The sequence below is a fragment of the Phyllostomus hastatus genome, unplaced genomic scaffold (genome assembly GCF_019186645.2).
Source record: "Phyllostomus hastatus isolate PE091 unplaced genomic scaffold, TTU_PhHast_1.1 phas_scaffold_21, whole genome shotgun sequence".
Lineage (NCBI taxonomy): Eukaryota > Metazoa > Chordata > Mammalia > Chiroptera > Phyllostomidae > Phyllostomus > Phyllostomus hastatus.
Genome location: NW_025334017.1, coordinates 34,695,509 through 34,721,706, shown reverse-complemented (window position 1 = coordinate 34,721,706; position 26,198 = coordinate 34,695,509). Strand labels below are relative to the sequence as shown.

The window sequence follows — 26,198 nt, the reverse complement described above, 5'->3', positions numbered from 1 at the left end:
AGTTTCTCTGCTTGCTCAGAACTATCCTTTAAAAAAAAATCGAAAACTGTTTTTTAATTTTTATTGAATTTATTGGAGTGGCATAGGCTGAAAATTCTATCAGTTTCAGGTGTACAATTCTATAATCCATCATGTCTCCTTCTCCCACCATTCACACCCCCTTTACCCTCCCTCCACACACCCCTCTTTCCCTCTGGTGACCACCAGGCCATTGTCTGTGTCTATGAGGTTTCTTTCCTAATCCCTTCAGCTTTTCCAGCCCCCAACCCTGCTCCCCTCCGACAGCTGTCTGTCTGTTCTCTGTATCCACACCTCTGTTTCTATTTTGTTAGTTTACTTTGTTCATTAGACTCCACATATAAGTGAAATCATAAAGTACTTAGACTCCGACTGGCTCTGTCTTGCTCTTTGCCCCTGGTGGAGGTATCTTGGGCGAGTTACCTGACCCCTCCTGGCTTTGCTTTGTTCATCCGGGATGTTTGGCAGGAATGATCTCAGTGGTGCCTTCCAGGGGTTAACATCTTTTTGTATGTTATGATTTCTCTCACTCGTTTTGACCAGAAGCACCAGGATTGCGCCTTAAGCATGAGATAGGAAAGTGTTCGTCGAACAAGTTGAAAAGCCTTCACTTGCCACATTCCAGGTTCTCCGTTTGGGCTCAGACAGTTACAGTTATTTTCAGGCAGTTTTTGTGCTAAGGGTGGGTTGAGTTTCTTTCTTTCTTTCTTTTTTTCCTGTGGACTTTATTGGATGCATGGCTATTGGGTCTCAGGGGAGAATTCTGGGTACACACACACACACACACACGCGCACGCACACAGGTGCCCTTGCCCTTGGCATGTCTTGGAAGCCCACAGACAGGGTCCTGAGGCTGCCTGGGTCACTGTTAATGAACCAGACGGCCCAAGATGCTCCAATGGTTTCCTTTTGGCACTTGACAGGAAAATCTTTTTCAGTTCAGTTTCAAGGTTGTCAGATATCATTATCCCCAAGTATTAAAATTTTCAAAGAAAGGAGGCAGTGTGTTTGATTTATAGAATAATCATCTCGTTTCAGCTCTAACTTGGCTTTGGCAATGGTTTTGCAAGCACTTGAAAATGAAATCCATTTTTTATGGCACTACAAGGTATTATCTCACTGCAAATGATAATTAAACACCTGTGAAATCAATTAGCCCTTTAAGCAGGGGAAAAAAGTTTTCCAATTATGTTTTCGCACCTCCAAAACTTTCATAATTCCAAAGCCAACACTCGTGGAGAGGGATGTGGTAGATAGATGTTTTGGGGTTAACTTTCCGGAAAGATCATCTCTAAAATTTGCTTTGACTTGATCCGGAGTAAAGGCACTTTGTGGTACCAGCTCCCCTTCCACAGAGGATGCGATCGCCTTTGGAGCTGAGTCCTCGCAGCTGTGTGTCTGACACGCAGCTGAGCTGTCAGCGCCTCTACAAAGGAAGTTACTCACATTGTGTTTTGAGGCCAAGTTTTACTTGACAGTTTATGTGAAAGCCAAGATACCTTAATGGAAACCAAGCAGCAAGATGTTCCATGTGACAGAATTGCTCTCTCTTTAAGGGCTCTGTAGCCAAGAGTTCTGAGCCATCTTTATTATAAATTCCAACTCTGAAAACAGACTGGCCGGGTAATAGCTGGAAACTCCCAGTGGAAGGGTGGAAACCGTGGCCCGCCTTCCAGCCCCACGGGATCACATGTGTTGAATCATTGGTTTCAGTAACACATTAGCTATTCCAGATGCTTCTTCTGGAAGACCGTCTACACTTCTGAAGCATTGGATGAATTTCGGGTACAGGCCTTAACAATTTGGGACTCAAAAAAGAGCAAAAGAAACAAGGAATGCCAGGCCTTTGACATTTTCTGCATTATGCCTCATTCTGTGCAAAGCCCATTCCAAGGAAGCGTTTGCCTCATCCTTCCTGATATTCACACGTGCTTAGTTTGCATGATGCTCTCACGCACGCTGTCTCATTAGGTCCCCCGTAGACCCTGTTAAGTAAGCGAGAGTACTCTGATTTCCCATTTCATAAACGAGCATGGATTTGGAACCAAGGTGCCTTGCTGATTAAAATCAAACAGTTCATGACAAAGTCAAGACCAGCAACTGTATTTTCTAGAGGTTAGTTAGTATAGGTTTCATCCCATCCCTTTACATAAAAATCTCTTAAAGACATTCTTTAAAAATTTTTTTTTCCTGAAGACATTTTTAATGGGATCTTGCTTTCATAGCAGATAGCATTTGGAAAAGTTGATGAATCTTAGCATTGACTGGAAAAATGAGGCCGGGATTGCATAAAACAAAGATGGAAGAGAGTACTTCCTTATTCTTTTAGAAACGTGTCATATGAATTATCCTGGTGAATGTGGCCAGCAACTTGGGCGCTGTGATCTCACAGGTGTTCTTCCCTGAGGAAAAGGAAGGAGACTGGGCATTCATTCAACAAACATTTCTTAAGAATCCTGTGTTCAGTCTTAAGATTACTATGGTCCAGGCACAGGTCTGGGAGCAAGGGTCACAGGGGAGAACAAGAACCGGTAAGCTCCTGCTCTCATGAAGCGTACTTTGTATTTCTGTGGAAGACAGTAAGCCAGTAAAACAAACATGTGTGTGAATTCAGGCAGTGGTAGATACTAGGACAGAGATGGAACAGGGCGATGATTGGACAGTGAGTGCCGGAACACGGGCTGGCGAGGGAGGGCATCTCTGGGGAGCAACGGTTTGTCTGAATGTCAACATGCATCCTGAGGCAGATTTGGGAGAAGAGTGTTCCAGGCAGAGGGCATGGCAAGTCCAAGTTCAGGGGATGGTCATGAGTGTGGCGTCTTGAGAAGCTGAGAGGAGGCCATTGTAGCTGCAGATGGCGAGTGATGGAGAGGATGGCCAGTTGTCACGGGGGCCTGTTGGACTGAGGTGTGAATAGTATTCTAAGCACCACGAGGAACCATTGGAGGGTCTTCAGCTTGGGAGTGACCCTTTACAAGGCATCTTTGGTTGCTCTTTGGAAAATGGATTGAACCTAAAAAGACTGAACCCATTCTGGCCTGAAACTAGTATGAACCCGAGTGTGCTTCTTGTTGCTCTCTCTGCTCAGGTGGACAGACCCCCAGAGTAGAATTAAGGAGATCCAGGAAAGAAGGGTGTGAGGAGGCCTGGCGCCCCTGCAATTACAAAAACCACTAGGTTTTTGCATCTCCATTTCCCCAGTGCTCAGCGGGCTGCCTGGCGTCAGGTTGCTGCTTCCTTTTCATTTGTCCAGTGATCAAATAGTAGGGCATCTTAAGGGACAGCTGGTCTACCTCTCCACTCTCAGCTGCTCAAATTTTTTCTCTGTCCCATAGCTTCTTCCCAAAATGAGGCCACCTAGGAGTTTGGCTAGCTCCTTCGCTGCTTCTCCAGGGAACGAGAGTTAGCAGAACCGGCGGAGGAGGAGGCAGAGGTGACTCAGAGCTTCCCAGACTCTCCCCTGGGGCACCATTGTGCTTCTCCTGAAGGAAATGGCAGAACATAGATTTCCGGGCCTCCCAATCTCCAAGGACCAAACCCTCATGGGAGGCTGATCCGGTAAATAAAGAATTAGGTTGTTAACTATCACACAAACTTCTGTGTCCCATGGACACACGTGTGTTATAAATGTGTGCACTCCCATGCCCAGATGGGGAAGATTAAACTGTCCATAGATAGCTAGCTTCATGCCACTTTCATATTATGTTAATGTCCTGTCTTTTTTTCTCTTTCATTTGATACTTCACCATCTCCACCTGTGCGGTTCTGCGATCTCATTTGCTCATGCAACCCAAAAGGCCCAGGTGTGAGCTGGCCCTGGCTGTCAGAGTCGGCAGGTGGGTCCCAGGAAAGGCAGAACTAGGAAAGGAGACGGGAAAGTGAGGCTAACAGAACTGGCCGTCATTTCATTAACTGTAATTGGATTCTCAAGGTATTTTATAATCACTTGAGTGCAAGGACCAGACAGAAGGCTTAAGCGCTGACGAGGAATGCAGGGCATGTCAGATCCACTGCTGGCCAGCCCCTGCATGGCCTCCTCTGGTGAGGGGAACAACCAGCAGGAATTCCAAGCATTCTTCTAGTCCCCGGGCTGCACAGGCAAGTATGTCTTAGCTCAAGAAAGCAAGTGGTCAGAACCTTGGGTGGGCTCAGTTTTCTTTGGGCAGTGGGGAGTCACTGCCGTTGGGCCAATGCATTGTTGATCGTTACAGAAACCGGGAGGAAGCTCTGCAGGGTTTCCCGCCCCCCACCCCCGTCCCCCGCCCCCACCCCCATCCCAGACACACAGGAAGGCCAGCAGAAGGTTTGGTGTGAATAGCCGTGTGCACACATTCAACTTGATTGGCAATTACAGGTATACCTCGTTTTATTGAGCTTCACTTAACTGTGCTTCCAGATGTTGAATTTCTCACAAATTGAAGGCAAGACCTTCCACCAGCAAGAGAGATTATGACTCTCTTTATTGCTGTACTTGCTTAGGTTCTGTGGTCTGGAGCTGAACCGCAGCACCTCCAAGGTGTGCCTGCAATGCTACTACTTCTCAGGGCTGGTGAGACGCAAATTTCCCACTCATCAATGTGCAGAGAGAAGCTGAAAATGTTAACAGTCCTCCAGGCCCTTAGAGATAAAGGGGTAGAGAATGTAAAAAGGGAAGGACCCACTTCCCCCTAAAAAGACACTATTTTCTATTCTCTAAATTGGGCTCAACCTAAATACAGGAGTGAAACTCATCCTGGGAAGACCTGGCATAGTCGAGAGCTGGGCATGTTGTTATTAGTTGAATACATCGCCTCACTTCTGTGTTTCCCTTTTGCTTTCATGTCTAAATGCAAACCAGTGGACACTGAGCACTTTGCATCCGCTTAATACCTGTTTTTTGAGTGGCTGCTATAGGCCAGACCCTGGGGTAGGTGCTGGCACGACAGTAAATAGGACCACAGTGCTGTGTCCTGGAGTCAGTGGAAGGGAGACAAGAAAATGGGCCACTTGATGCAGAATGAGTGATGGACAGGTCAGCCCAGGGTGCCGTGTGAGCATAAGGGGGACTGTGGCCAAGACTCGGGGGCAGAAAAGGCTGCCAGCAGAAGTGGGAATGCAGCAGCGGAAGGAGAGAGGGCGGGGGTGAGGCATGCCCCTGCAGCAGCCCGCTCCTGGGACTGGGACTCGGCCCGTCCCAGAGGAGGAGTTGCCATCCTGGAATAGATGTTCGGTGCTGCGGGTCCCTGCCACTGGTGCTTCTGCGTCAGTCTGCACTCCCTGGCCCTGCTCCACTTGGCCCGTCTTCGTGGCACAGAGCCTGATGAAAGGTTAATGGTAAGATAATGACCTCGGGCTTCCCAGTTGCCCTTGGGCCTGTCACGGACACTTAGTTCTTGCAGCCAGGGCCTCTGTGTGCCTCTTCTGGACCCATTCATCCACCCGAGGTCATTGTCGTGGCTGGCTCTTGTCACTCCTTTCTCTTCCTGCTGTACCCAGGTAGCCCTCGATTTAGCATTTCCAGAAATGCTTAGTTGCAGCCAAAGAATGCAGACCCACATTTCCTGGAATTGCATTTATTTCAGAGCAGTTTGAAATTTGGGGTTGCTGAGCACAGAAGCTGGCCCTCCCTGAGTGGTGGGCACACAACTCGAGGTACAGATGATGTGTCATGGAGTCGTACAGCTTGAAGCCGGCAGCATGTTATTAACCAATGTCACCCCAATACATTTAATTTTAAAAGACGCTGGGGCTCTAAAACCTCGCCTCCTTCAGCAACCCCCTGAAAGTCTGTCCCCTGGCACACAGTGTTCAAAATCAGCCGTTCTACCTGCGCCGGCACCGAGTTCCTCCTTCCTGCCAGGCAGCCCTGAGAGGCGACAGAGCATATCGTGGGTCCCGCCCCCCTGGTCCAAGCCCGAGGCACCCTTGCTCTACTTCATCATCTGTAAAATGGGGCCGTTTCACATGTGGCTGTAGAGCTGAAGTGCAGTGACGAGCACTGGCTGTGAACACCTGCCCTGCCGGAGGGGGACATTGAATCAACACAGGGATTATTGCTATCATTGACGGCTGTGCTTTTCGCCAATTGCTTTTATGTATTAGCCACTGAGCTGCTAGCTCATGTGTGGGAGGCGAGACGGTCTTCCCCTTCTGGAGCGCAAGATGCACCTGGGACGTGTTGTATTAATGTGTGCAGGTGGCAGTTATCAGCTGGTCCCAGTTGTGAGCTATGAGTAGATGCTTAGGGTAGAGATGGAGTGTGTGTGTGCGCGGGGCGGGGGGGGGGGGGGGGTCGTGATATGGGATTATGTCCAGAGTGTTCAGATGGGATGTTTGATTCCAAATGTTTTTCTGGCTCTTCTTCCCTGGGAAAAGCAGGTATAATCACATCTAACTCCCGGTGTGGCTGTGAGGCTTAGGTGGGATAACGTGTGAGTGTGTGTGATGTCACGCCCCCCACGGGGGCCTCCCGCCCCAGCCAGAGCCCACGAAGTGTTACCGCTCTCCCTCCACTACATTGAAATGGATTTTCAATGGACATAAAAAGGGACAGTCTTGCACGGAGGCCACATGTGACAGGGTAAATTGAAACACCTGTCCATGATTGTCACCAGCCTCACTCTCTGCAGTGGACACTGGGGTGGGCAGCCTCGTTCTGATGAGCATCACGAAGAAATGAATTTCTAATCCTCGGCATGACCCGGTGCCTGGAGGTTCCTGCGGCAAGAACCGCACCACCTGCAAACAGTGCGTGCCCGGCCGCTGGGGGCGCTGCGTGTCCCCGAGACTGCGGCCAGTCTGGTCAGCCGAGCGGGAGTTGCGCTCATCTGCGTGTACGCAGCACCAGGACACGGAATAGCTCATTCGTGTGCAGAAAGACTGTGGGTGTGAGTGGCGTGAAGAAGCGGAGGCTCCGTGGGTGTGGTGAAATCTCAGAGACCACAGGTGCCTATATTTTTCTGCAGGAAGCTTAGAAGACATCAAACAGATAGTACGGTGGCCTGGTAGGCCCATTTTCTAGCTAAAATATTGGCTTCTTCATATTTGTGTCCCAGTTCCAAGCTGTGCCATGGGTCAGTTTCATATTATTACATGTTACGGACTTCTCAGTTTTGGGGAAAATAATTGAAATTTTAAGGGTTAAATCTGTAAAGGCCAGGAAAGGGTCGAAGGCAATATGGGTAGCAAATAACAGAGCACCATCCTGGATTGATTGGGGTGCCAGGGGGTGGAGTTTGGGTAGGAAGGAGGGTCTCTTTGCGTTTGTTGCTAATGCTTGAAACTAGTGAACTGCTCACAAGTGACTCCGCCAAGAATGTTATTTGCAGACACCGCGTTTGGGTGGGCTGACGAGGAAGCAGCAGCGTGGTGTTACTACTACCAGCAAAGAAAGACCCTTTAGAGTTTCAGAACCTGGGGTTGGAGCCCTGCTGCTGCCTTCGTAGCTGCGTCCTACCTTGGCAAGGTCGCTGGACTCTGAACTTCATGCTCCGCGTGAAGCTGGGTTCTATCAAACTGTGAGGATTCCCACCGGCAGCATACCCGAGGCTTCTGCTTGAGCCCTTCAGTGACTCGTGACCACCCACACAGGATCGCGCCTGAGCCTCGGGAGACACCACACGCAGTCTTCCCCATGGCACAGGGCCGGGATCAGCAGCCTCAGCCGCTCTCCTCCCGGCCTCACCCACCCCAGACCAGGTGGTTTCTTTCGCTTCGGTGGCATCTCTTCCTGCCTTGACACTTCTGCTTCCTGTTAGCCTGTTGCCAGGCCAGTTCTTGATTCTTCTCTAATACTTGGCTCAGAGTCTCCCTTCCTCCAAGAAAAATCCCTGCTTCCCACTCTCCCGACCAAAGCTCCCTTGTGGCTGTTGTTCTGCTCTGCATAATCCCCACCTTGTGCCCCCATTCCACCGTTTCCCTTGCTTAATGATAATCGTTTGATAACACACCCACCTTTTCACCGGTTCCTTGAATGGTACCTGACACAGGGTAGACATTCAACTAAGGCTTGTTGAATGAATGAAAAAAAGCACAAAGGAAATGCTCCATGGTTTCATTTGATTTCGCTTATCCCAATGCGCTTCAGGGAACTACGGCAGTCATGCATTGTTTTCGTTTCCTTTCTTTCTTTCTTAAGGGATGTTATTCAAACCCGGGCGTAAGCAAAGATTAAGTACTTATGAGGATGGGAGCTGGAGGGGACAGGTCAACTGTAGATGTAAAGTTTCTTTATAAATAAATTTTTGAGACAAACTGACAGTATTGTGGGGAGACTAGAATTGTGTGGCTGCAGAGTTAAGAGGCTGGATCACTTGCTTCTTCCCTCTCCTCTTTGATTAGCAAAATGCAGCTCACGTGGCAAATGTGCACACTGCAGAGGAGTCGTGGGGACCACGGAGGACCCACGGGCACGCTGCGCCCAGCAGCGTCCTCATCGGTGTGGCTTTGATGATAAGGCGCAGTCCTTTCGATTAGAAGCTGCCGTTCCACTGTGATCCACAGCTTCTGTTTCCAGTTTACTTTTTTTAAAGGATCTGCTCCACACTCCTTCCTGGCTCTGTCTTTGGGAATCAGCTCTCTTTTTATTTTTATTGTTACCGGTTTTAAAAATGTATTTATTCCTCTCATCCTGATACAATGTACCACAATCACTCGTGGTTCCATAGTGAATTACTGTTTATACTGCATGGACTTGATCTTGTTTGTTCTTCACGACTTCCAAGCTCAGAGACGTGAAACAGGGTTGCGTAGAAAGGAATAGATACAGAATCCAGTTCCTTACCCAGGTTTTCCAACTTCACACGTATTTCCCATTATATTCTATTGCCTCCCTTCAGCCATAATGATAATAGCTGCCATATACGGATTGCTTATAGTGAGCTGGGCTTTACTTAAAATGTATCATTTAATCCTCACAGTGGTAAGTATTAGTCACATTTTGCCAACCTCGAAACTAAGATTCAGACAAATAACTTTTCCAAGATCACTCAGCTTGAAAATAGCAGAGCTGAAATTCGAACCCAGAGTTGGCTGTCGCCAAAGCTGCTTAATCCCTAAGCTTTTAATTACTAAGCTCTTAACTACCGTGCCAGCAGTTTTCAAAATTTAAGGTGCATCATAATTACCTGGAGGATTTGTTCACACACAGAATTCTGGGTCCTTCCTCCACGGTTTCTGATTCAGCAGTCCTGGGTGATGCTGAGAAGTCACGCTTCTAGCCAGTTCCCAGACGGTGCCCCTGGTGGGGAGGATGCACTCCAAGAACCCCTGTGCTCTGCCACGCTGCCCACCACCCACCAGCCCCCCTTCCTGGTTGCACTGAATTACTGCCAGCAAAAATGTGTTTCGTATGGAGGGGAAGGCCTTTAATGATGCTTTATTACATGGCCCGTTTTAAATGAGGTGTATCCCATATATTACCCTGTCCAACTTTGAGGAGAAAATGATGCTGGCCGTAGGGCAGTGCCGCTCCCAGGGTTACATTCGGAGTCGTGTCATTTTAATTGCATTCTTCTTCGCAGTCGTTTATGAAAACTGTCCTCGCTGTGTCATCACCTGTACAACCAGGAACTTTAATGCCCATCCAAAAGGGTAACAGAACCATTTATTAATAAAGCTGAACGTTCTCTGAGATTAACTGCCTCCCTCATCCACTTACCTTCTTGCTTAGGACATTCTCTTGTTTTGTTTTGTTTTTTTTAAGACGTGTACGATTTGCATTTTTAAACTGGAGTGATATCAGGGAGGATTAGCGCCCCCCGTCATCTCCCCATCTTTCTCCCCAGTCTACTGGTAACCATTAACCTGTCTGTGTAATTACGTTATCTCATAAGTGCTGTGTAAAGGGAGTCATGCAGTATATATCCTTTTGGGATTGGCTTTTTTTACTTAGCATAATTTCATTGGGCTGGTTGGGTAGGTCAGTGGTTCATTTTGTTTTATTGCTGAGAAGTATCCCAGGCTATAGATGTACCACAGTTTGTTGAGTCATTTACCCATCGAAGGACATTTGGATGGTGTCCAGTCTGGGACTATTAAGGATAAAACTGCTGTGAACATTCATGGACAAGTTTCTGCATGAAGATAAGTTTTCATTTCTCTGGGAGAAGTGCCCCGATGTGCAATTGCTGGGTCGTGTGCTAAGCCTGTTCTCAGTCTTACAAGAAACCGCCAAGCTACTTTCCCTCGTGGCCGCACCATTTACCTTTCCACCAGCAGCAGCACATCAGGGCTCCAGTTTCTCTGCAGCATCGTCGGCACCTGTCCTCATCTGTTAGCTTCGACCAGGGCCACGCTGGTGGGTGTAAAGTCATCTCTCCTTGTAGTTTTGCTTTGCATTTCCCTAATGACCAATGATGTTGAGTATCTTTTCACGGTGCTTTGTTTATTTTCTTTGGAACAATATCCAAATCCTTTGTTTTAAAATTGGATTGTCTTTTTATTGTTGAATTGGGAGAGTTCTTTACATACTCCTTTTTTAAAAAAGATTTATTTATTTTTAGATAGGGAAGGGAGGGAGAAGGAGAGAGAAAGAGAAACATCAATGTGCAGTTGCTGGGGGCCGTGGCCTGCAACCCAGGAATGTGCCCTGACTGGGAATCAAACCTGCGACACTTTGGTTCACAGCCCACGCTCAATCCACTGAGCTACACCAGCCAGGGCTACATATTCTTGATAAATGCCCTTTCTCAGATTTATGATTTGCAACTATTTTCTCCTTTCTATGGTTGTCTTTTCATCGTCTTAATGGGTTTTGGGGGAGAGGAGCCCAGCCTTCCTGAGTGTACTCACCTGAGCTTCTGTAAGGCGGGGCTGGTAGGGGTTGGTTGGGTCGAGGAGCAGGTCCTGCTTCAGATGCCCCAGACGCTCACTGTTCTTGCCGAGATTTGGCACAGTCTCTTGAACAAATGTTTTTCCATTTATAATTATGCCCTTAGGATAGTTTCCAGAAACTTGAAATGAATTTTGAAAAAAATAATTTTTACGAGCTAAATTGTTCTTTTCCTGGGGAGAGTGGCCACAGAGTTCTCTACTCTGTCAGCCTGGAAGCCCGGCCTGTTCTGCATGTTGGTGACCCCGTGAGGAGCTCAGCAGCCAGGGCAGGACCTTCCCCCTACAACACCTGCAGGACTGGAGCAGTGCCCAGGACATAGCACCTGAGCGAAGGACCCCATGAGTGAATGAGTGGAAGTGTTTTGGAGGAGGGAGATGTCGGGGATGTGAGGACATGAAAATGGCAGGGGTTTGGGGGGTCCACAGAAAGTTTGAGGGGAAGGCACCAAATCCACACGTGGCCCGCCTGGAACCATGGTCTGCCTCCCTTGCGGAGCACCATTACTCCTTCAGTCATAACACAGCAGTAAGTCACAGGCCCTTTGTCATCGGAGCCCAGAAGAGAGCCTGGTTCATGGGCTGAGCACGGTGAGAAATCTGAAAATCATGGTTGTGAGTGACGCGTGTGTACATTCTGTTTGTGTCTTTGGGTGTCATTAGAAATACACATGCTAAACATCCGTTGTGTACCCATGAGCAGACTTCTACATACACACGTGTGCAAATGCACATGCGGTACTTATGGAAAACTTTGGGGTGGTGGGGTGTCCTCAGTGGACATTCTTCTTCCTTACCTAAAAGCCATAAAGGAAAAAAAGGAGTGTCCAGACAATCCGTAGCCATCTAGCCCAGCTGGCTTGTTTGGCAGATGAGAAAACCGAGGCCCAGAAAGCTCCTGTGTTGGGTCCGTAATCTCACGTCCACGAGTCGTGGGTTCCTGCTTCCTGCAAGAAGACCCTTCCCACACCGTGTGGGCAGGCACACAGGCTGCTATCACGGGAGCTTTATTTGCTGCTTCAGCAAATACTTGCTCTACACAGCCACTTAAAACTCAAGCTATGCCCAGGGATAACTGTCATTTGAATTTTGCCTCTAACTTTTCTGCCTTTTCTCTCCCTCCACTCCTTTCCTAGAGTAAATTGTGCACCTGGCAACTTTGAAACTTGTTACCCTCCAGAACATTAATAGGGTTTTACATTTTTAGCTGCCTAATGAGGAGTATACGGGACCTTCAGTACTAGCCCCTCGGGGGTTTCTATTCTTGGCATTTATTAAACTTCGCTGTAGCCTGCAGTGTATTTGACCTTTTTATATTAACAAAAAATTCAGTTTAAACTTTATACGTGTGTGTGTGTGTGTACATGTGTGTACACATTTCCTCCTCCATCAATTAGGCAGAGACTCAGACATTATCAACACTAGGACGTGAACACGCTTGTCACTTTCTTCCCTTCGTCTGGTGAGGGAGAGAGAAGAGAAACCATTACTGTCAGAATGTAATATTTTTCTTATTTGGCTAAATTTGAGCCCTCTTAAATCTTTTCTACTTTGAAGTCTATTTTGCAGTTTAATTAATGCAGCGAGGGTTTTTATTTTACTCTCAATGGAGATAATCTTAATCCATTCACAGTGACCTTTTCTTGTGCAAATTAGTTCTACACGCTTGTTTAAGCAAATGGTCCTTTGCCTGATGTCTCTTCTTAATGACGGGTTTATAATTGAAAATTGGCTTACTCCCATACGCCTAGTTTGTATGACAATATAAAAATAGATGTGGACTTTAAAAATATAAATTTATACATCAGGATCCCAAAAAGAGGAGGAAGGAATCCGGTGCCTTCAGGCTATGATTAAATTAGACTGTTGGAGTCAGAAAACGCTGGTGGCATGTGCGACCGTCAAAGTCACACCTGTCTTTGGAGCATGGGAAGTTCTTGAAAAAAGAGAGTGATTGCATCTGAGCTCTGAGAATCTGGGCCTTCACAGGACGGGAGCCATCTCTAGTTTCTCAAGTTTTCTTAAATTCATCCTGAACTGGAAACCACGTGCTTAGGACACTGTTTGTGGAAATCACATTTACATTGATGACACTAAACAAAATGAAAGGCTCCTCCTCTTTCCTGCATTCGCCAGCATTGACAGCTGACACTCGGGTTCTGTTCGGCATTTTTTTCAAGTGCACAAGCAGTGCAACACCATCAAGTGGTATTTGTATGGAAGAAACAGTCACAAACACGTATTCCTCTTTCCCCATTTCTTAGGCTGGCTCCTTCCCCTGTAAGCCACCCTCATACAGCAGGAGCATTTGTCTAGGGTAACTGAATGTTCTTGGTTAAATGTAGAAACTCCGGAGGGAAGGAGAAAATAAATGTTGTTTTGTGCTTGTAGTGGAGGTTTCCTGAGTAGGTTTTAATAGCATGGTTTTATGGGGTGGGGAACAAGAACAGTCTTAGTTCGGTGAATGACATGGCATTAAAAGAAGGAAACTTTGGCAGTGTTTTTTCTTTTTTTTTCTTTTAAGCTTATGGGAGCAGCACTTTCCTTCAGGACACAAAAATCTGATTTTGCAAAACAAAGGCTGAGCGAGCCAGATTGTTCCTGGGACCATCCCCATGAGTTCCTGGGACTTGTCCTTAATGGACTGTTTGCACAAGACCCCCGTGGCTTTAGCTAACATGAAGGTTCCTCTCTGTTCTCCATGCAGGAGTCCCCATTCCCCCATGGAAAAGTGGGAACTGCCCGCCTGGCGTGTTTCCGAGTTGCCCTGGGGACCTCATGCAGATGTGTGTCCATACAGCATCCCTTTATCCCTTCATCCCTAATGGGTCTCCATGGCTAATCGTTCCTCTTCTCCTTCCAGGTATGATTATCGGGAAATGCTGCACAATGCCACTTTCTGTCTGGTTCCTCGTGGTCGCAGGCTCGGGTCCTTCAGGTTCCTGGAGGCTCTGCAGGTAAGAGACCCTGAAACCTCCCCAGAGTAGGGCCTGAGGAGTGAAGGCAGACTGGGTGGGTGGAACCTTAGCATTTCTCCTGGGATCTAAACAAAAGCATGGTTTGCCTTGAACACCTGAAATCTGTTTTCCCAAGAAAATTCTGTCTTACGTGGGGAGCAGGAGGAGGATTTACTCCCTGCCTTTGGGCATAAGAAGGTTAAATGGTTTCACCACCAGGGAGGAAGATGGGTTCTTCAGGGCATGATTGCCAGCCGAGGGCAGATCTGCTTGCCACCAGGCAGCCTAGCTGGGCTGCTGGAAGCTAGTCCTATGAGCAGTTGAAATGTCATTGGCTGTCGTCCCCGAAAGCGAATTGCCTGTTCCGTACCCCCTCTCAGTGCAGTGCCCAGCAGGGTGGTGGTGCTCACTTGGCCCAGCAGTTTCGAGGCTCTGACATTCAGAGGTCCGTGGCTGTATCCCCAGACCTGCGTGGAGTCTCTGTTCATTAACCCCACTCTGCAGAAATGCCTTCTCTTGTTGAGGCAGTCGTCATCCACGTGTCCTCCCGGGAAGATGCAGCCAGCCTTCCCTGATCTCAAGAAAGCATGCTCTCCAGCTCCTCCACTCCTTGTCCCCTTGCTGCTGTGTTCGTGTCTCCTCTGTGCTCTGCACGTTGCCCGAATCTGCTTTTGTCACAGTGCTTCCTAACTTCCATCGTTCTGTCCTGTCCTCCGACAGAAGAGCTTCCTTCTCTTGCACATCTTTCCCAGTGCACTGTGCGTTCTGCAAGCGCATGGTCACTAATGTTCTTGTAGCCGCTCTTCAGGATGCTGGTGGAGCACACCGATCCCTGGTTTAGGTTATGAGTTATTTGGAACCAGAATTTTGTCATCAGCTGACGAGATCACTGTGCAGGTAGTTAATTGCTACAACGGTGGTTTGGATCTGTCTGCACAGAAGGGAACAAGGTTCTGGTTCAGACATTTGCAGAACACAGGAGAGGTGAAAGGTTAAGTCTGCAAAATGCTGTGTCAGAAGCAGAACCCCATCCTATTCTCTGTTGCTCATGATATTCAAGGTAAACCACTTGCAAGCTGACCTGTGGCAGTTACACCAACAAAGCTGTTTATAGTCAACGTTGGTTTAATGCTGAGGTTCTTGTTGGTGAAAGATTTTGTTACATCAGTAAAGCTTCTCCAGTGAGGCCAGTTGTCTCCATGAAAGACAGGTCAGCCAGACCATGTGGTAGAATAGAAATGGGGCTTTGGGATTCTACGGCAAGACTTGCAAATGTTCCTGTCTTGGCTGAATACATACAATCTTCCTATGACTTGATAACTCATGAAAGCTTACTTTCCTCCGGCCTCAGCCAGTCATGCAATATAAGAAATGCCTGTAATTGAATTTGTACTGATTTTCCCCTGATGGGAATGGTTTCTGCTGTCGCTGTCCTCACTCATGAGGTCCCCTTCTTTGCACAGGCTGCCTGTGTCCCTGTGATGCTCAGCAATGGATGGGAGCTGCCATTCTCTGAAGTGATTAATTGGAACCAAGCTGCCGTCATAGGCGATGAAAGATTGTTATTACAGGTAAGGAAGGGGCTCTGGCCTTCAACAGATCAGTAGATTATTGCCGCCCCCATCCAAACTTTCAAAGAAGATGAATCCAAAAGGTCAGCTCTATAAAAGAAATTTTATCAGGAGAAAATGGTCTGTGCCATGGCGAATATGAAGTCATTTAATGTGACATTGTGCACTTGCCAGCGCAGGATCTGCCCAGGTCCAGGGAGTATACTAGGAAAAGAAGTCGCAGACAATGGATGTGAGCTTTGGTAGTGAGTAGAGGTGTATATCCACCCCCTTCACCATCCAGAACTTTTAGACGTGATACAAGAGAGGTCTTGTACCATCCTACTGCTTCGTATTCCTTTCCCCTGTTTCTGTATTTGCCTTCAGATTAATTTTCAGAAAGAGAGAGGTCTCTAGGGTTGATTTTTATAATTAGTGTTGTCATTGCTCAAATGGTCTGCTCTGGGAACTTGAGTGAGTGTTATCTTTAAGATATCTAGCTGAAAGAGCAGCCTCTAATATAAATGTCTTCTTTAAATGTATTTTCGGCCATTTAGATTTTTAAAATTTTATTGGGACAAGAACATGTAATATGAAACCTCTCTTAACAGATTTTGAGGTGTGCAATGCGTTATCGTTGTCTGTAGGTGCAGTGTTGTTGTATCAACTTCTTCATCTTGTTTAACTGAAATTTTGCACCCATGAAGTAGTAACTCCCCATCTCCCATCCCCCAGCCCCTGGCCACCATCTTTCTACTCTTTAATTCTATGAATCTGACTCTTTTAGACACCTCATGAAAGTGGAAACATGCAGCATTTGTCTCTCGGTGACGGGTTTATTTTACTTAGCATAGTGTCCTCGAGGTTCCTCTACATTGTCCTACGTGATGGAATTGAGACTTAATGTTGTCAAAATGTCAATATTACCCAAAGCAGTCTACAGAATCAATGGAATCCTTATCAAAATGCCAGTGTCATTTTTTTACAGAAGTAGAAAAATGATACTAAAATTCATGTGGAGCCACAAAATACCCCAAATAGCTGAATCAATCTTGAGAAAGGAGAACAAAGCTGGAGGCATCATACTTCCTGATTTCGAAATATATTACAAAGCCACAGACATCAAAAGAGTATGGTAGTGGCATAAAGACAGCCGTACAAACCAATGGACTAGATAGAATACAGAGCCCAGAAATAAATCCAAATACATACGGTGAACTAATGTTTGACAAGGGTGTTTGATTAAAGTTTGAACTTCTCAAGAGCTGCCTGCGAAGGAGATACAGTACTCACAGAGACATACGAGGACAGCAACAGTTGGTCACTAAAGATTTATTTATAGCCCCTTTGGGTAATAATATTCAAGTTCTGCATAAATCACCATGCTCCTTACTCTAAAATGATAGAATATTTAAATGCTTTTCTTCCATGGCATTTTGTACTTTATCTTGAACTGCCACCGATATTTGTAGAATGATTTCTTTTAATGTCCTTGCTCTGTCTGATATCCAGAAAATTGAGTTTCTAACTCTGTTGTTGATTCTACTTTGGTGCTCCTTAGCCAATCGACTACGGGATGGCGAAGTGAGACGATGCTCTCCCCTAAGTAGCAGGTGCAGTAGTTCTCAGTGAGAGGGCTATGGATTGGGCAAGCCAAGTTGAACCCAGCACCCAGAGCACGCCTTCTGCCTGGGCCTCTGTGATCTGAGTGCCCCTGGGACGTCCAGGACGAAAGAGGCATTCACGGTCCAGGAGCGAGTGTCCTTCTCGCTCAGAGACGGTGTGCGCCTAAAACCTTTACTCAAGAAGGGCCAGCCCACAGTGATGAGCACGGCTCTTCTTCATGGTGCCTTTTTCCTTTCATGACTTGGACAAATAATGCACATTTAGTAAAGGAAACTTGGGAAGTAAAGGGAATACAGACCACAAGCTGTAATTTCTCCACTCACGCACCAACGTTCCCATGAACTTGACGCGAATAAGCGGGGAGTCCTGTCTTTGGCGCGGAGAACATTGTGGGATGCTTCTTTGTGGTTGTCCCTTTTCTACCTTTTCACCAAAGCTGATGTGTGTTCACCTTCGGGAGCAACTTCTTGGCTTGACCCTGAAGATCGTGGTTTTCGTTACGTGCCCACCCACGCTTGCGGGTACTCTGCTTCCTCACGTGCGTTCTGACTTTGCACAGCTGTCTCCCCACGGAACAGCGACTGCACTGTCGTTCACTGTGGTGTTAGAGAGCTGGCGAGGAGCCCAAATGTCTGCTCTGGGGAATGTTTTTGTTATGTTACAATTTTTCATTTCCTGTTTTAGAACAGCTTGGATGTTTTTATTTGCATATGTTCTTGTCATCATGTCACCAAGAGAGCTCAGCGTGTATTTCTATATCTATTTTGGTAGATCTCATGAGTTTTGTTACCATCCACGACCTTTTATTAAGACTTTGGGTTCTGCAGCTTCCAAAACAATCTGGCCAAATTGGAATTCATTTATCGCTTTTCCATACCAGCCCCTCAGGACAAGCAAATTAATAACCGACAGTCAAATGCCATTAAAACTTAGAACTTGGTCTTTTCAGTCGGAATTACCCTCCAGAACCCTTCGCGGGGCGATGTCAGACGCTCGTGCACACAAAGGGGGAGGATATATTTCACCTGACGTGGGAACATCACGATGCAGCTTATGTAAGAGAGGGGGGTGTAGTGGCAGGGTAGTCCGTGATACCCCCTCTCTCCCTTCATAACCACAGCCTAGCCCATTTTCTGGAGACCTCTCGGCATTTTTCTAATGGAGTGGTTCCTCATGACCATGATGAAGCAGTGAAATCAATCTCCGTGACTCTTAAAAATGCCACTGACACTTAGAAGAGAGCGTGATTATGAAAATTGAGCAGGATAATTTTTTTTCTGGTCTGTCTTTGGCACTCTAGGTAATTTCTCAGTGAGTAAATAAAAATAAATTTGCTTCGACCTGCCAAGGATTCGTGATATGAACGGTCTGTCCATCTTCTCCAAGGGTATTTTCCTTCCATTTACACACTTTGGAGCCCAGATTTACTATCTACTTTTGGACATGGCCACGTCAAGACAGCTTGTCCTTCTGTTCTTATTATGGAGCAGTTTTACTGCTCCTCTTAAAAGCAGTGCTGCCACCTTCCCCTCCAGTGGAAATTCGGACGTAGTCTTAGTCACGATGCTGTGGGTAACTTACTAAAGCCGCAAGCAGAGCATTCCTGCGTCAGCCAAGGCCCGGATGTCTGTCCGATTAGTTGTGGGAGGCAAGCATGCAGAAAGAGGTGAGCACAGAAGGGCACTTGCTGAGCACAAGGAGTCGCCCCTAAGAGGGTAGACCCCACAAATAAGAGAGACCTTGCGCTGTAAGTGAGGCTAGGAAGCGAGCCCAAGAAACTCACCAGAAGCCCAGAGTGTACACTTCGGAGCTCCAGACCCCAGCCAGTTCACATGTACACATGAAGCCGTTGGTCCAAGCTTGAATATCATCACCCTTATGCCAATAATGATAACGTCGGTTGTAATCATTGCTGTTCTAATTAAGCCCTCAGTGTTCTAGGCACGGTGCTGAGCACCTCTCTGATCCTCGTGACAACCTTCTGATGTTAGTACGGTAGCCCCATTTTAGAAATGAGGACATGGAATCTTTGAGAGATCAAGTAACTCGTCCAAGGAATTGCTTCTAGTAAATGGTGAAGTCAAGAATCCCCCCTCGTGTTGTCTAAATCATGTGTCTTGTGCTAAACCATTAGCTACACTGCTAGTAAAAATAATGGTATCCCTTTGGTGGCTTCAGATGGCCGTGTTCAAGTCAGCTCTTACTCTTTCTGAGTGACTACTATAGAAAGGCCACTTTCCTGCCTTAAAATGTGTAGCGATATGGACGGCACATAGACCCACCTTCAACATTGTGTAGTGTGGTAGAGAGCAGTGGCGACCGAACCTGTTCAAGGCTGGAAAGGTTGCATTAGATTGGGGTAAGTGCCGGAGACAACAAGAGAGCTCTGGGGAGGGGGGGGGGGTGGCAGAAGAGCTCTCAGGGTGAAGGAGGAGGTATGTGCACATAGAATGGACTAACCCCAGCTTCTGATTCACGGGAGAGGCTCAGAGCCATTCCCTGAAAAGCCCTTGAGTAGGTAATTTGTGGTCCCCGGCATGGCATGTCTTAAAAGTGCTTTGTAGGGGGATGATGTCCTTCAGCCTTTCCCCAAGGCCTGTAGCGCCTTCTCTGTAAAATGTGGTTGTCCGTGTACAAGTTCAAGGATCTGTGGGACTCCAAGGAGAAAACAGCAATCACTACTATAAGAATGCCCCAAACACCTGGTAACGTGCTTCTGAAACTTAGAGGCGAAATGGAACTTTCATTCATTAAAGTCATTAAAGAGGATGCCCAATAAATGCTGTTCTGTGCCCAACACCTCCGAAAGGCATTTTAACCGAGAGGCTGGTGATTTTTAGTAGATCTGTATGCTGGGAGCCAAATGCTGGAAAGAACAAAAGCCCAAGTGGGTCATTTCTATGCAGTGACATGCCATTGTTGTCCAGTTATAGTTACGATGTGTTCCCCTTGTGTTACAGATTCCTTCTACAATCAGGTCTATTCATCAGGATAAAATCCTAGCACTTAGACAGCAGACACAATTCTTGTGGGAGGCTTATTTTTCTTCAGTTGAGAAGATTGTATTAACTACACTAGAGGTAAGTAGGACCGCTTGGCCTTCTGTTGAGTAATGGCCTTTTATACACTTCTCTTGGCCTTCTGTTTGCTGCTGGTGATGTGTATTTGGTCAGATGGGGCAAAACCGAATGTTCTGTGCTTTGGGTAGGACAGTTAACTCCTTTTTTCTACCTGCGCTGCCACGTCAAAGCACGTAACTCCATTTCGGACAAACTCAGGGGAGGGCTGACAGGAGGAGAAACTACACTCCTGACGCAGAGACGGGCTCTGGCTCACATCGTTTCAGGGGTACGTGGCTAATGACTGTCCTGTCACTCATACTTAATGGCATCCGTGGAAGACAGGTAGTAACCAAGCAGGGGGAAGTTTTCTACCACTGTAAACATATGAGTCACTTACTGGCCACCCTAGTCCAGTGGCACTGGGGCACAGCAGAACTAATTCTCACGGCATACACATGCCCACCAGCATCGATGCTGCAAGGATATGTTAAGAAGAAAGTCGGGATTGCACCCGTCTGGTTCAGAAAGTGTTAAACTTTATGAAATCAGCCAATCTTGTAGGCAGATGGGTGCCCACCTTCAAGCTGCTTTTTTTAAGGCTGGAGGGGAGAAGGACAGGGAAGCGTGGAGATGATTAGAACCTTTGTAAGTAGAGCAGAGAGCAGTGGCCTCAGGCTACACCGAAGTAGCAGAAGGAGCTAAGAAAAGATTTAGGCAACCGCACACTCCTGAGTTACAGGCGTGTAGGAAGGAGAGCAGGGGTGCTCCGGTGAGGCTCAGCGTGCGGTGCCTCGGAGGTGCCTGGATAATGAGGTGGTGGCATCTGGGGCCTCCCTTTCGGAGAATTTCCTTTGGAGCACATGCTGAGAAGTCTTGCGTACTACCAAGAACACTAAGGTTACCCTGTTTTGCCTGAACCACTATTTTCTCGCTATCCTGAGTATCACAGCCGCTGCTGGTCCTGCCCTAGGCACAGTGGGGGGTTTACTTACCCACCCTGAGCCCAGCCTGGGCTCCTGCTCTCACCTGGGGGCATGCTTAGTCCGAGTGTCCTCTCGTGAATGGTGCGCCTGTTTTTTCCATCCTGGCACTAGGTGAAACAGGCTGTTGAGGACCCAGGCTCACCCCATGAAGGGGACGGTGGGGTCAGAATGACTTCAAAAGACTTCCTCATTGCAAGTAACGTCTCCTGTACCTCCGGAGCACTCCCTTCAATTAAATTGATTGAGTCTGCTGTTCGTAGCAGCAGATTTGAATATGAAATAGATGCTACTTTTCTCTTCTTTGATCCTGCCCTCTTTAGAAGACCTTTCCTAGGCCCTTCTTAAGGAAAGTTGAGTGTCATGTTCTTCTTTTTCTTCTTGGAATAATAGGGTTTTCTTATCAAAGAAGTGCTTGCTTATTTTAGAAAATAATGGAAAATATTTAAAGGATAAAATAACCTACCCATGCAAAATCGCTGTTGACATATCCAGATAAATACATATGTTCTTTTCTATGCTAATGTATAAATATGTTGTCATTTTTATTTGAAAAGGAGCCTTTCTGTACTTTATAATTTTTCAGCTTAAAAATGTATTGTTAATATTTTCTCATATTCTTTGATCTTTCTGTAACTATTTTAATGACTGTATAATACTCCATTCATATCATTTAATTTCTTTAATGAATCTCCAATTTGAACCTATTACTATTGTTTTTGACTTTTTATTATTATATACACAATTAAAGCAAATGACCACAGCCCAAAAGTGCTGGGCATGTTTGAGATTACTTCCTTAGGAAAAATTCCTTGAATTCAAAGACTTGGTTCAAAGACTATGCCAAATGTCTTGCACACTATGCAAGATTTCTAAAGTGAATTGTCAATTTTTCTGTAATAGAATCAAACTAATTTATATTCCCTCCAGCTAATATGAGAAGATCTGTTTTGAGTTTAGTTTTTGTCACTTTCACCAATATTGGGCATTATATCTTTAAAAATGATATATTATTATTTTTCTTATATTTCTTAGGACATTAGTAAGAATGAATATTTTTCATATATTTCTTGGTCAGGAAACTCATAAAGAAAGAAATGGAAGTGGCCACAAAGTTGTCCCACTTTTTCTCATTAATTTTGAAGACCTTATTATGTTAAAAAAATATTAACCCTTTGCCTCTTATTGCAAATATCTTTCCCTAATTCCTAGTACGCTTTTCTATTTGGTTTATGATTGGGCAATCTTTTCTATTTGTTATGGTTAAAAAGAACTTTTCAAGCACAATTTTCTTTTTATACACACATATTTACTTATATTTTTCTAGTACTTTCATAGTTAATTTTTTTATATTGAGCTCTTTAATCCAATTTACTTTTATATATGATCTGTGTTGGAAAAAAACCCTTTTTTTTTTAAACAAATTGTGTAGTTGTCTCCATATATTTCATTGGCGTTCTCGCATGCCACTCTTATGCCTCTGTGGGTCTGTTTCTAGCCTTTTCGTTCGGCCTTATCAGTCGTCCACTCGCACACACTCAGGCCAAATGGCCTCACTTTTCATTTTTTACTTTGTGTGCCATCCTCCGCTGCAAGCCTGTATTTATTTAACCACTCTGTTACTGTTGACACTTACGGTTGTTTCTAATTATTTAGTTTTATAGATACAGATATGAATCCTTTATTCAAACAGTGACATTCTGCATGTATCTTAGACTACACCTCTGTTTCTCCAGTATGGAGTCCGTGAAGTGAGATTACTCAACCGAAGAGTCTAGGCGGTTCTGAGGCTCGTGCTACGTACTGTCAAATGATTCTTCGCAAAGGCTGCATCGACCTAGACTCTCACAAGCCGTCCGGGGGAGACACTCTCTTACTGCGTGCTTGTCAGCCTTGAGGATCATAATTAAAACACACACATACACAACTTCACTAATTTGCCAGATGAAAGATGGTATCTCATTAATTACATTTCTTTTGAGTATGGTTTATTGCGGAGATCTGGTCTCGGGCCTATTAAGTTAGCAGTGCTCAATTATCCTGTAATAACAGTTGGATGTGTTATATTCATCAGTGTAGGAACTCAAGTCAAGCTGTTTTCATCTCTGTGCCCGGAAATGCCTTCTTCCCCTTGGATTTAAGCCATGTAGTTCTTTAGCCACGCAGTTGTTTTGAGAACACTAGAAACCATATACTTCATTCAAATTTACAGCAACTGTCAAATCCCCTTATACAGTCTCAAGATCAGGTTGGAACAATCTGACTTCCTAACCGAATTGCATGAGAGATACCATCTAGTTTCCCTTTTTAATTCAGATCTCAGATAACCCAGAAACCCAATGTAAATAGGAAAACAGAGACTGGCAGAAAATGCCATCCGCATAACACAAATAAACAAAGCCAATCTGTTTGTAAGAATGATTTAACTAATTCATAACAATGGTACCCACTTGGCTTAGAAGGTGGATAATACAAGTCCTCTAGTCCCTGTTGGAGCTCCAGCGATCTGAGGGTAGTTCAGGGTCACCCACAGACAACAGAGACTAGAGGGCCCCTCGCTTCCCGTGGTTCTGCACTCAGACTTTCCTCCTTGCCTTCTGTATTCTAGGCCACGAGAAAGGGATTACTTAGGTTTGGAGATTATGAGCCTTAAAGTTGTAGGTAGTACTTAGGCACAATAGGAAACAGCACACACCTCATCTTCTTCTCAATGCCAGGGGCACGTCGTTAGTACATTCCATTGTGCTGCACTCTGTCATATTTGGGATTCAACTAGTGTAGTATTTCCAGTGTGACTGAAGTTTCCTTATTCTGCATCTTGGAATTAAAGAGCTGTTTAATAAGAGCTAAGCCCTTTGGAGCTTAGTCCTTTTGTGTGTGCAAATTGACAAGGAATGATGGGAACAATAATAAAATGCTGTCGAGACAGTGTTCCTTCCTGAATGCCATTATTTGTGAGAATGCTGCACAATAGTAACCTGGCACGGAGGAGTGAACCATAGGGGCTCAGTCAGAATCAGGGTGAGCGAAAAAAAGAAAAAGTGCATGAGACTGTAATAATACATGAAACCAGCTAATGTTAGCTTGGGAGGCGCATTTTTTAGTGGAGTTTTGTGAAGTCTTCATTCTTTATTTTTCTCTTTAGTTCTCTAACCGTGCACATTTAAACCACAGTCTTGCTGATGCTATTGTGCTATGAGATCTTAAAATCAGTGAGATAATGGAAATAGAAAATTGCTTTGGCTTGGAGTGAGGTGACATATGGTGGCACTGTGCGTGTTCGGTAACACCGTGTTGGTCAAGAGACCACATCAGAGCCACACGGAGTGACTGTAACCTGTAATCAGCAGTCCATTATTTTTTTTAAAGATGGCACAGAAAAAGAAAAATAAGGAGGCTGTCATTCTTCCCTTTGAATTCACACTAATAGGAAACAATATTCTTATTGAGGGTGCTATTTGGGACTATAATAATAAAAATATTGTGTTACATGTGTATATGTTTGTGTGTATGTGTGTGTTGATTTTCTTTATAGTCAAAGTCACATCAAACCTCTAAATGTAATGTCTCCTTTCACAGCAATAGACCTGGGCCCCAAGGATTCTGGGAGCTGTCCAGTGTAGTGACAGGGAGAATAGGACGTTAGGAGAGGGACAAAATGACCTTTCTATTTGGTGAAATGAGAGCCATACTCCTTCAAACTTTTGAGAAGGCAAGTTGACATAAACTTTTTAGAAAGACATTTGGCAGTAAAATGTACAGCCTTAAAAGTGTTCGTACTCTTTGACAAGATCTTAAAAAATCAATCCTAAATGTGGGAAAATTTAGTTCATAAATGTGTCCATTGTTTTGCATAGAAAAATTTGTACTGTTGTTGATCCTTTAAAAGAAGTAAACCATGAATACTGTTAGTAATATGGAAAGATATCTATACTACATAATGTCTGTGATATTGCAGCTGTGTAAAAATGGAAAAATCTGTGCCTAGAAAATGAACACAGAAATAATATTTTTTTATTAATGGCAAAAGCAACCCAAATCTTAAGTGTTAAAGCTCACACTACTCTCCCTAACAATCCCGAGAGGTTGTTATTATTGCTGTGCTATTTTATTGTTTATTACGAATGAGGAAAGTGAGGCATCAAGGTGGCCAGTTGCTTGACCCAGTGTAACGTGAACATTTGCTCTTGCTTTCATGCCTCTGCTGATACCTCCCTGTTAAGATCCATTTGAAGAGAGTACCATGTGCTTACTGGTGTTTCAGAAGTACTGTAACGCATTACTGTATCCTCGAATTAAAAAGATAGCAATATTGTGATATTCAACCAAAAAGTCTGTGACAGTGGGAAGCATACCAGCCAGAGACCTGAATGAAGTGAGTCCCATGTCTGCGCCCCACGCCATTTTGTATGGAGGTCAGATTCATGATGCCATCGGGTGTCACTTTGCTCTGTGTCTTGATACCAAACTCGTTTCAGTGACCACATGCTGCAAAGTACATAAATTTGGAAAGCAAAAAGTAGAGGAATGAAAAACTATAAAGGAGACTAAATAGGTAGTGGATATGGACGAATCATTTTAGGAAAACAAACCTAATACATGGTGTACAAAGTGAAATTGCTAGCCGTGTAAAAACCCTTCGCAACCATAACATTTTTTCATAATTAATGCTTAACAACAGCATTTTAACTCTGCTATACCACACAGAGGCAACATTCATATTTTAGCTAGATTGCTGAGATCTCCACCATATTACAAACCTCTACCCAGCCATATAAAATTGGCCATTTTGATCTGGGGGAAAGAAAATGCAGAAATTTTCTCTTTGCTCCTTTTTTTTCTTTCTTATTAAGAAATATAAACATGATAAGGTTTGCAAAGATAAATGTAGCTCACTTTATTACTTGTCTAGTCACCGTGTGGGATGAGATGAGGGTGTTAATAACCTTAGCAAATAATAAAACTGCATTTAAAATGGTCTGTACTTAAAATCACATTCCATAAAATGAGGAGCTGGAAAGTGATGATTTAGGTTTTAAATCTCTTGAGATGTATGACAGCCTTTTTTTTTTTTTAAGTAGAAAAAAAAACATTGCTGAAAACATGAAATTCTGTATCAAGTTAATTATTTGCCAAATCATATCTTAATGAGTGGTTGGTATAATTACAAGAGTTTGAAAGTCACAGAGAGAAATC

At 45.1% G+C, this 26,198-nt stretch overlaps 1 protein-coding gene across 1 annotated transcript in view; it reads left to right on the top strand.

Moving 5' to 3' along the window:
• EXT1 (exostosin glycosyltransferase 1) overlaps positions 1 to 26,198 on the top strand; it is a 267,805-nt gene that overhangs the window by 220,248 nt on the left and 21,359 nt on the right. The window contains exons 2-4 of the mRNA XM_045861387.1: positions 13,691 to 13,784; positions 15,248 to 15,355; positions 19,921 to 20,040. Coding sequence (XP_045717343.1) covers positions 13,691 to 13,784; positions 15,248 to 15,355; positions 19,921 to 20,040 — 322 coding nt within the window. The remainder of the gene's footprint in view (positions 1 to 13,690; positions 13,785 to 15,247; positions 15,356 to 19,920; positions 20,041 to 26,198) is intronic.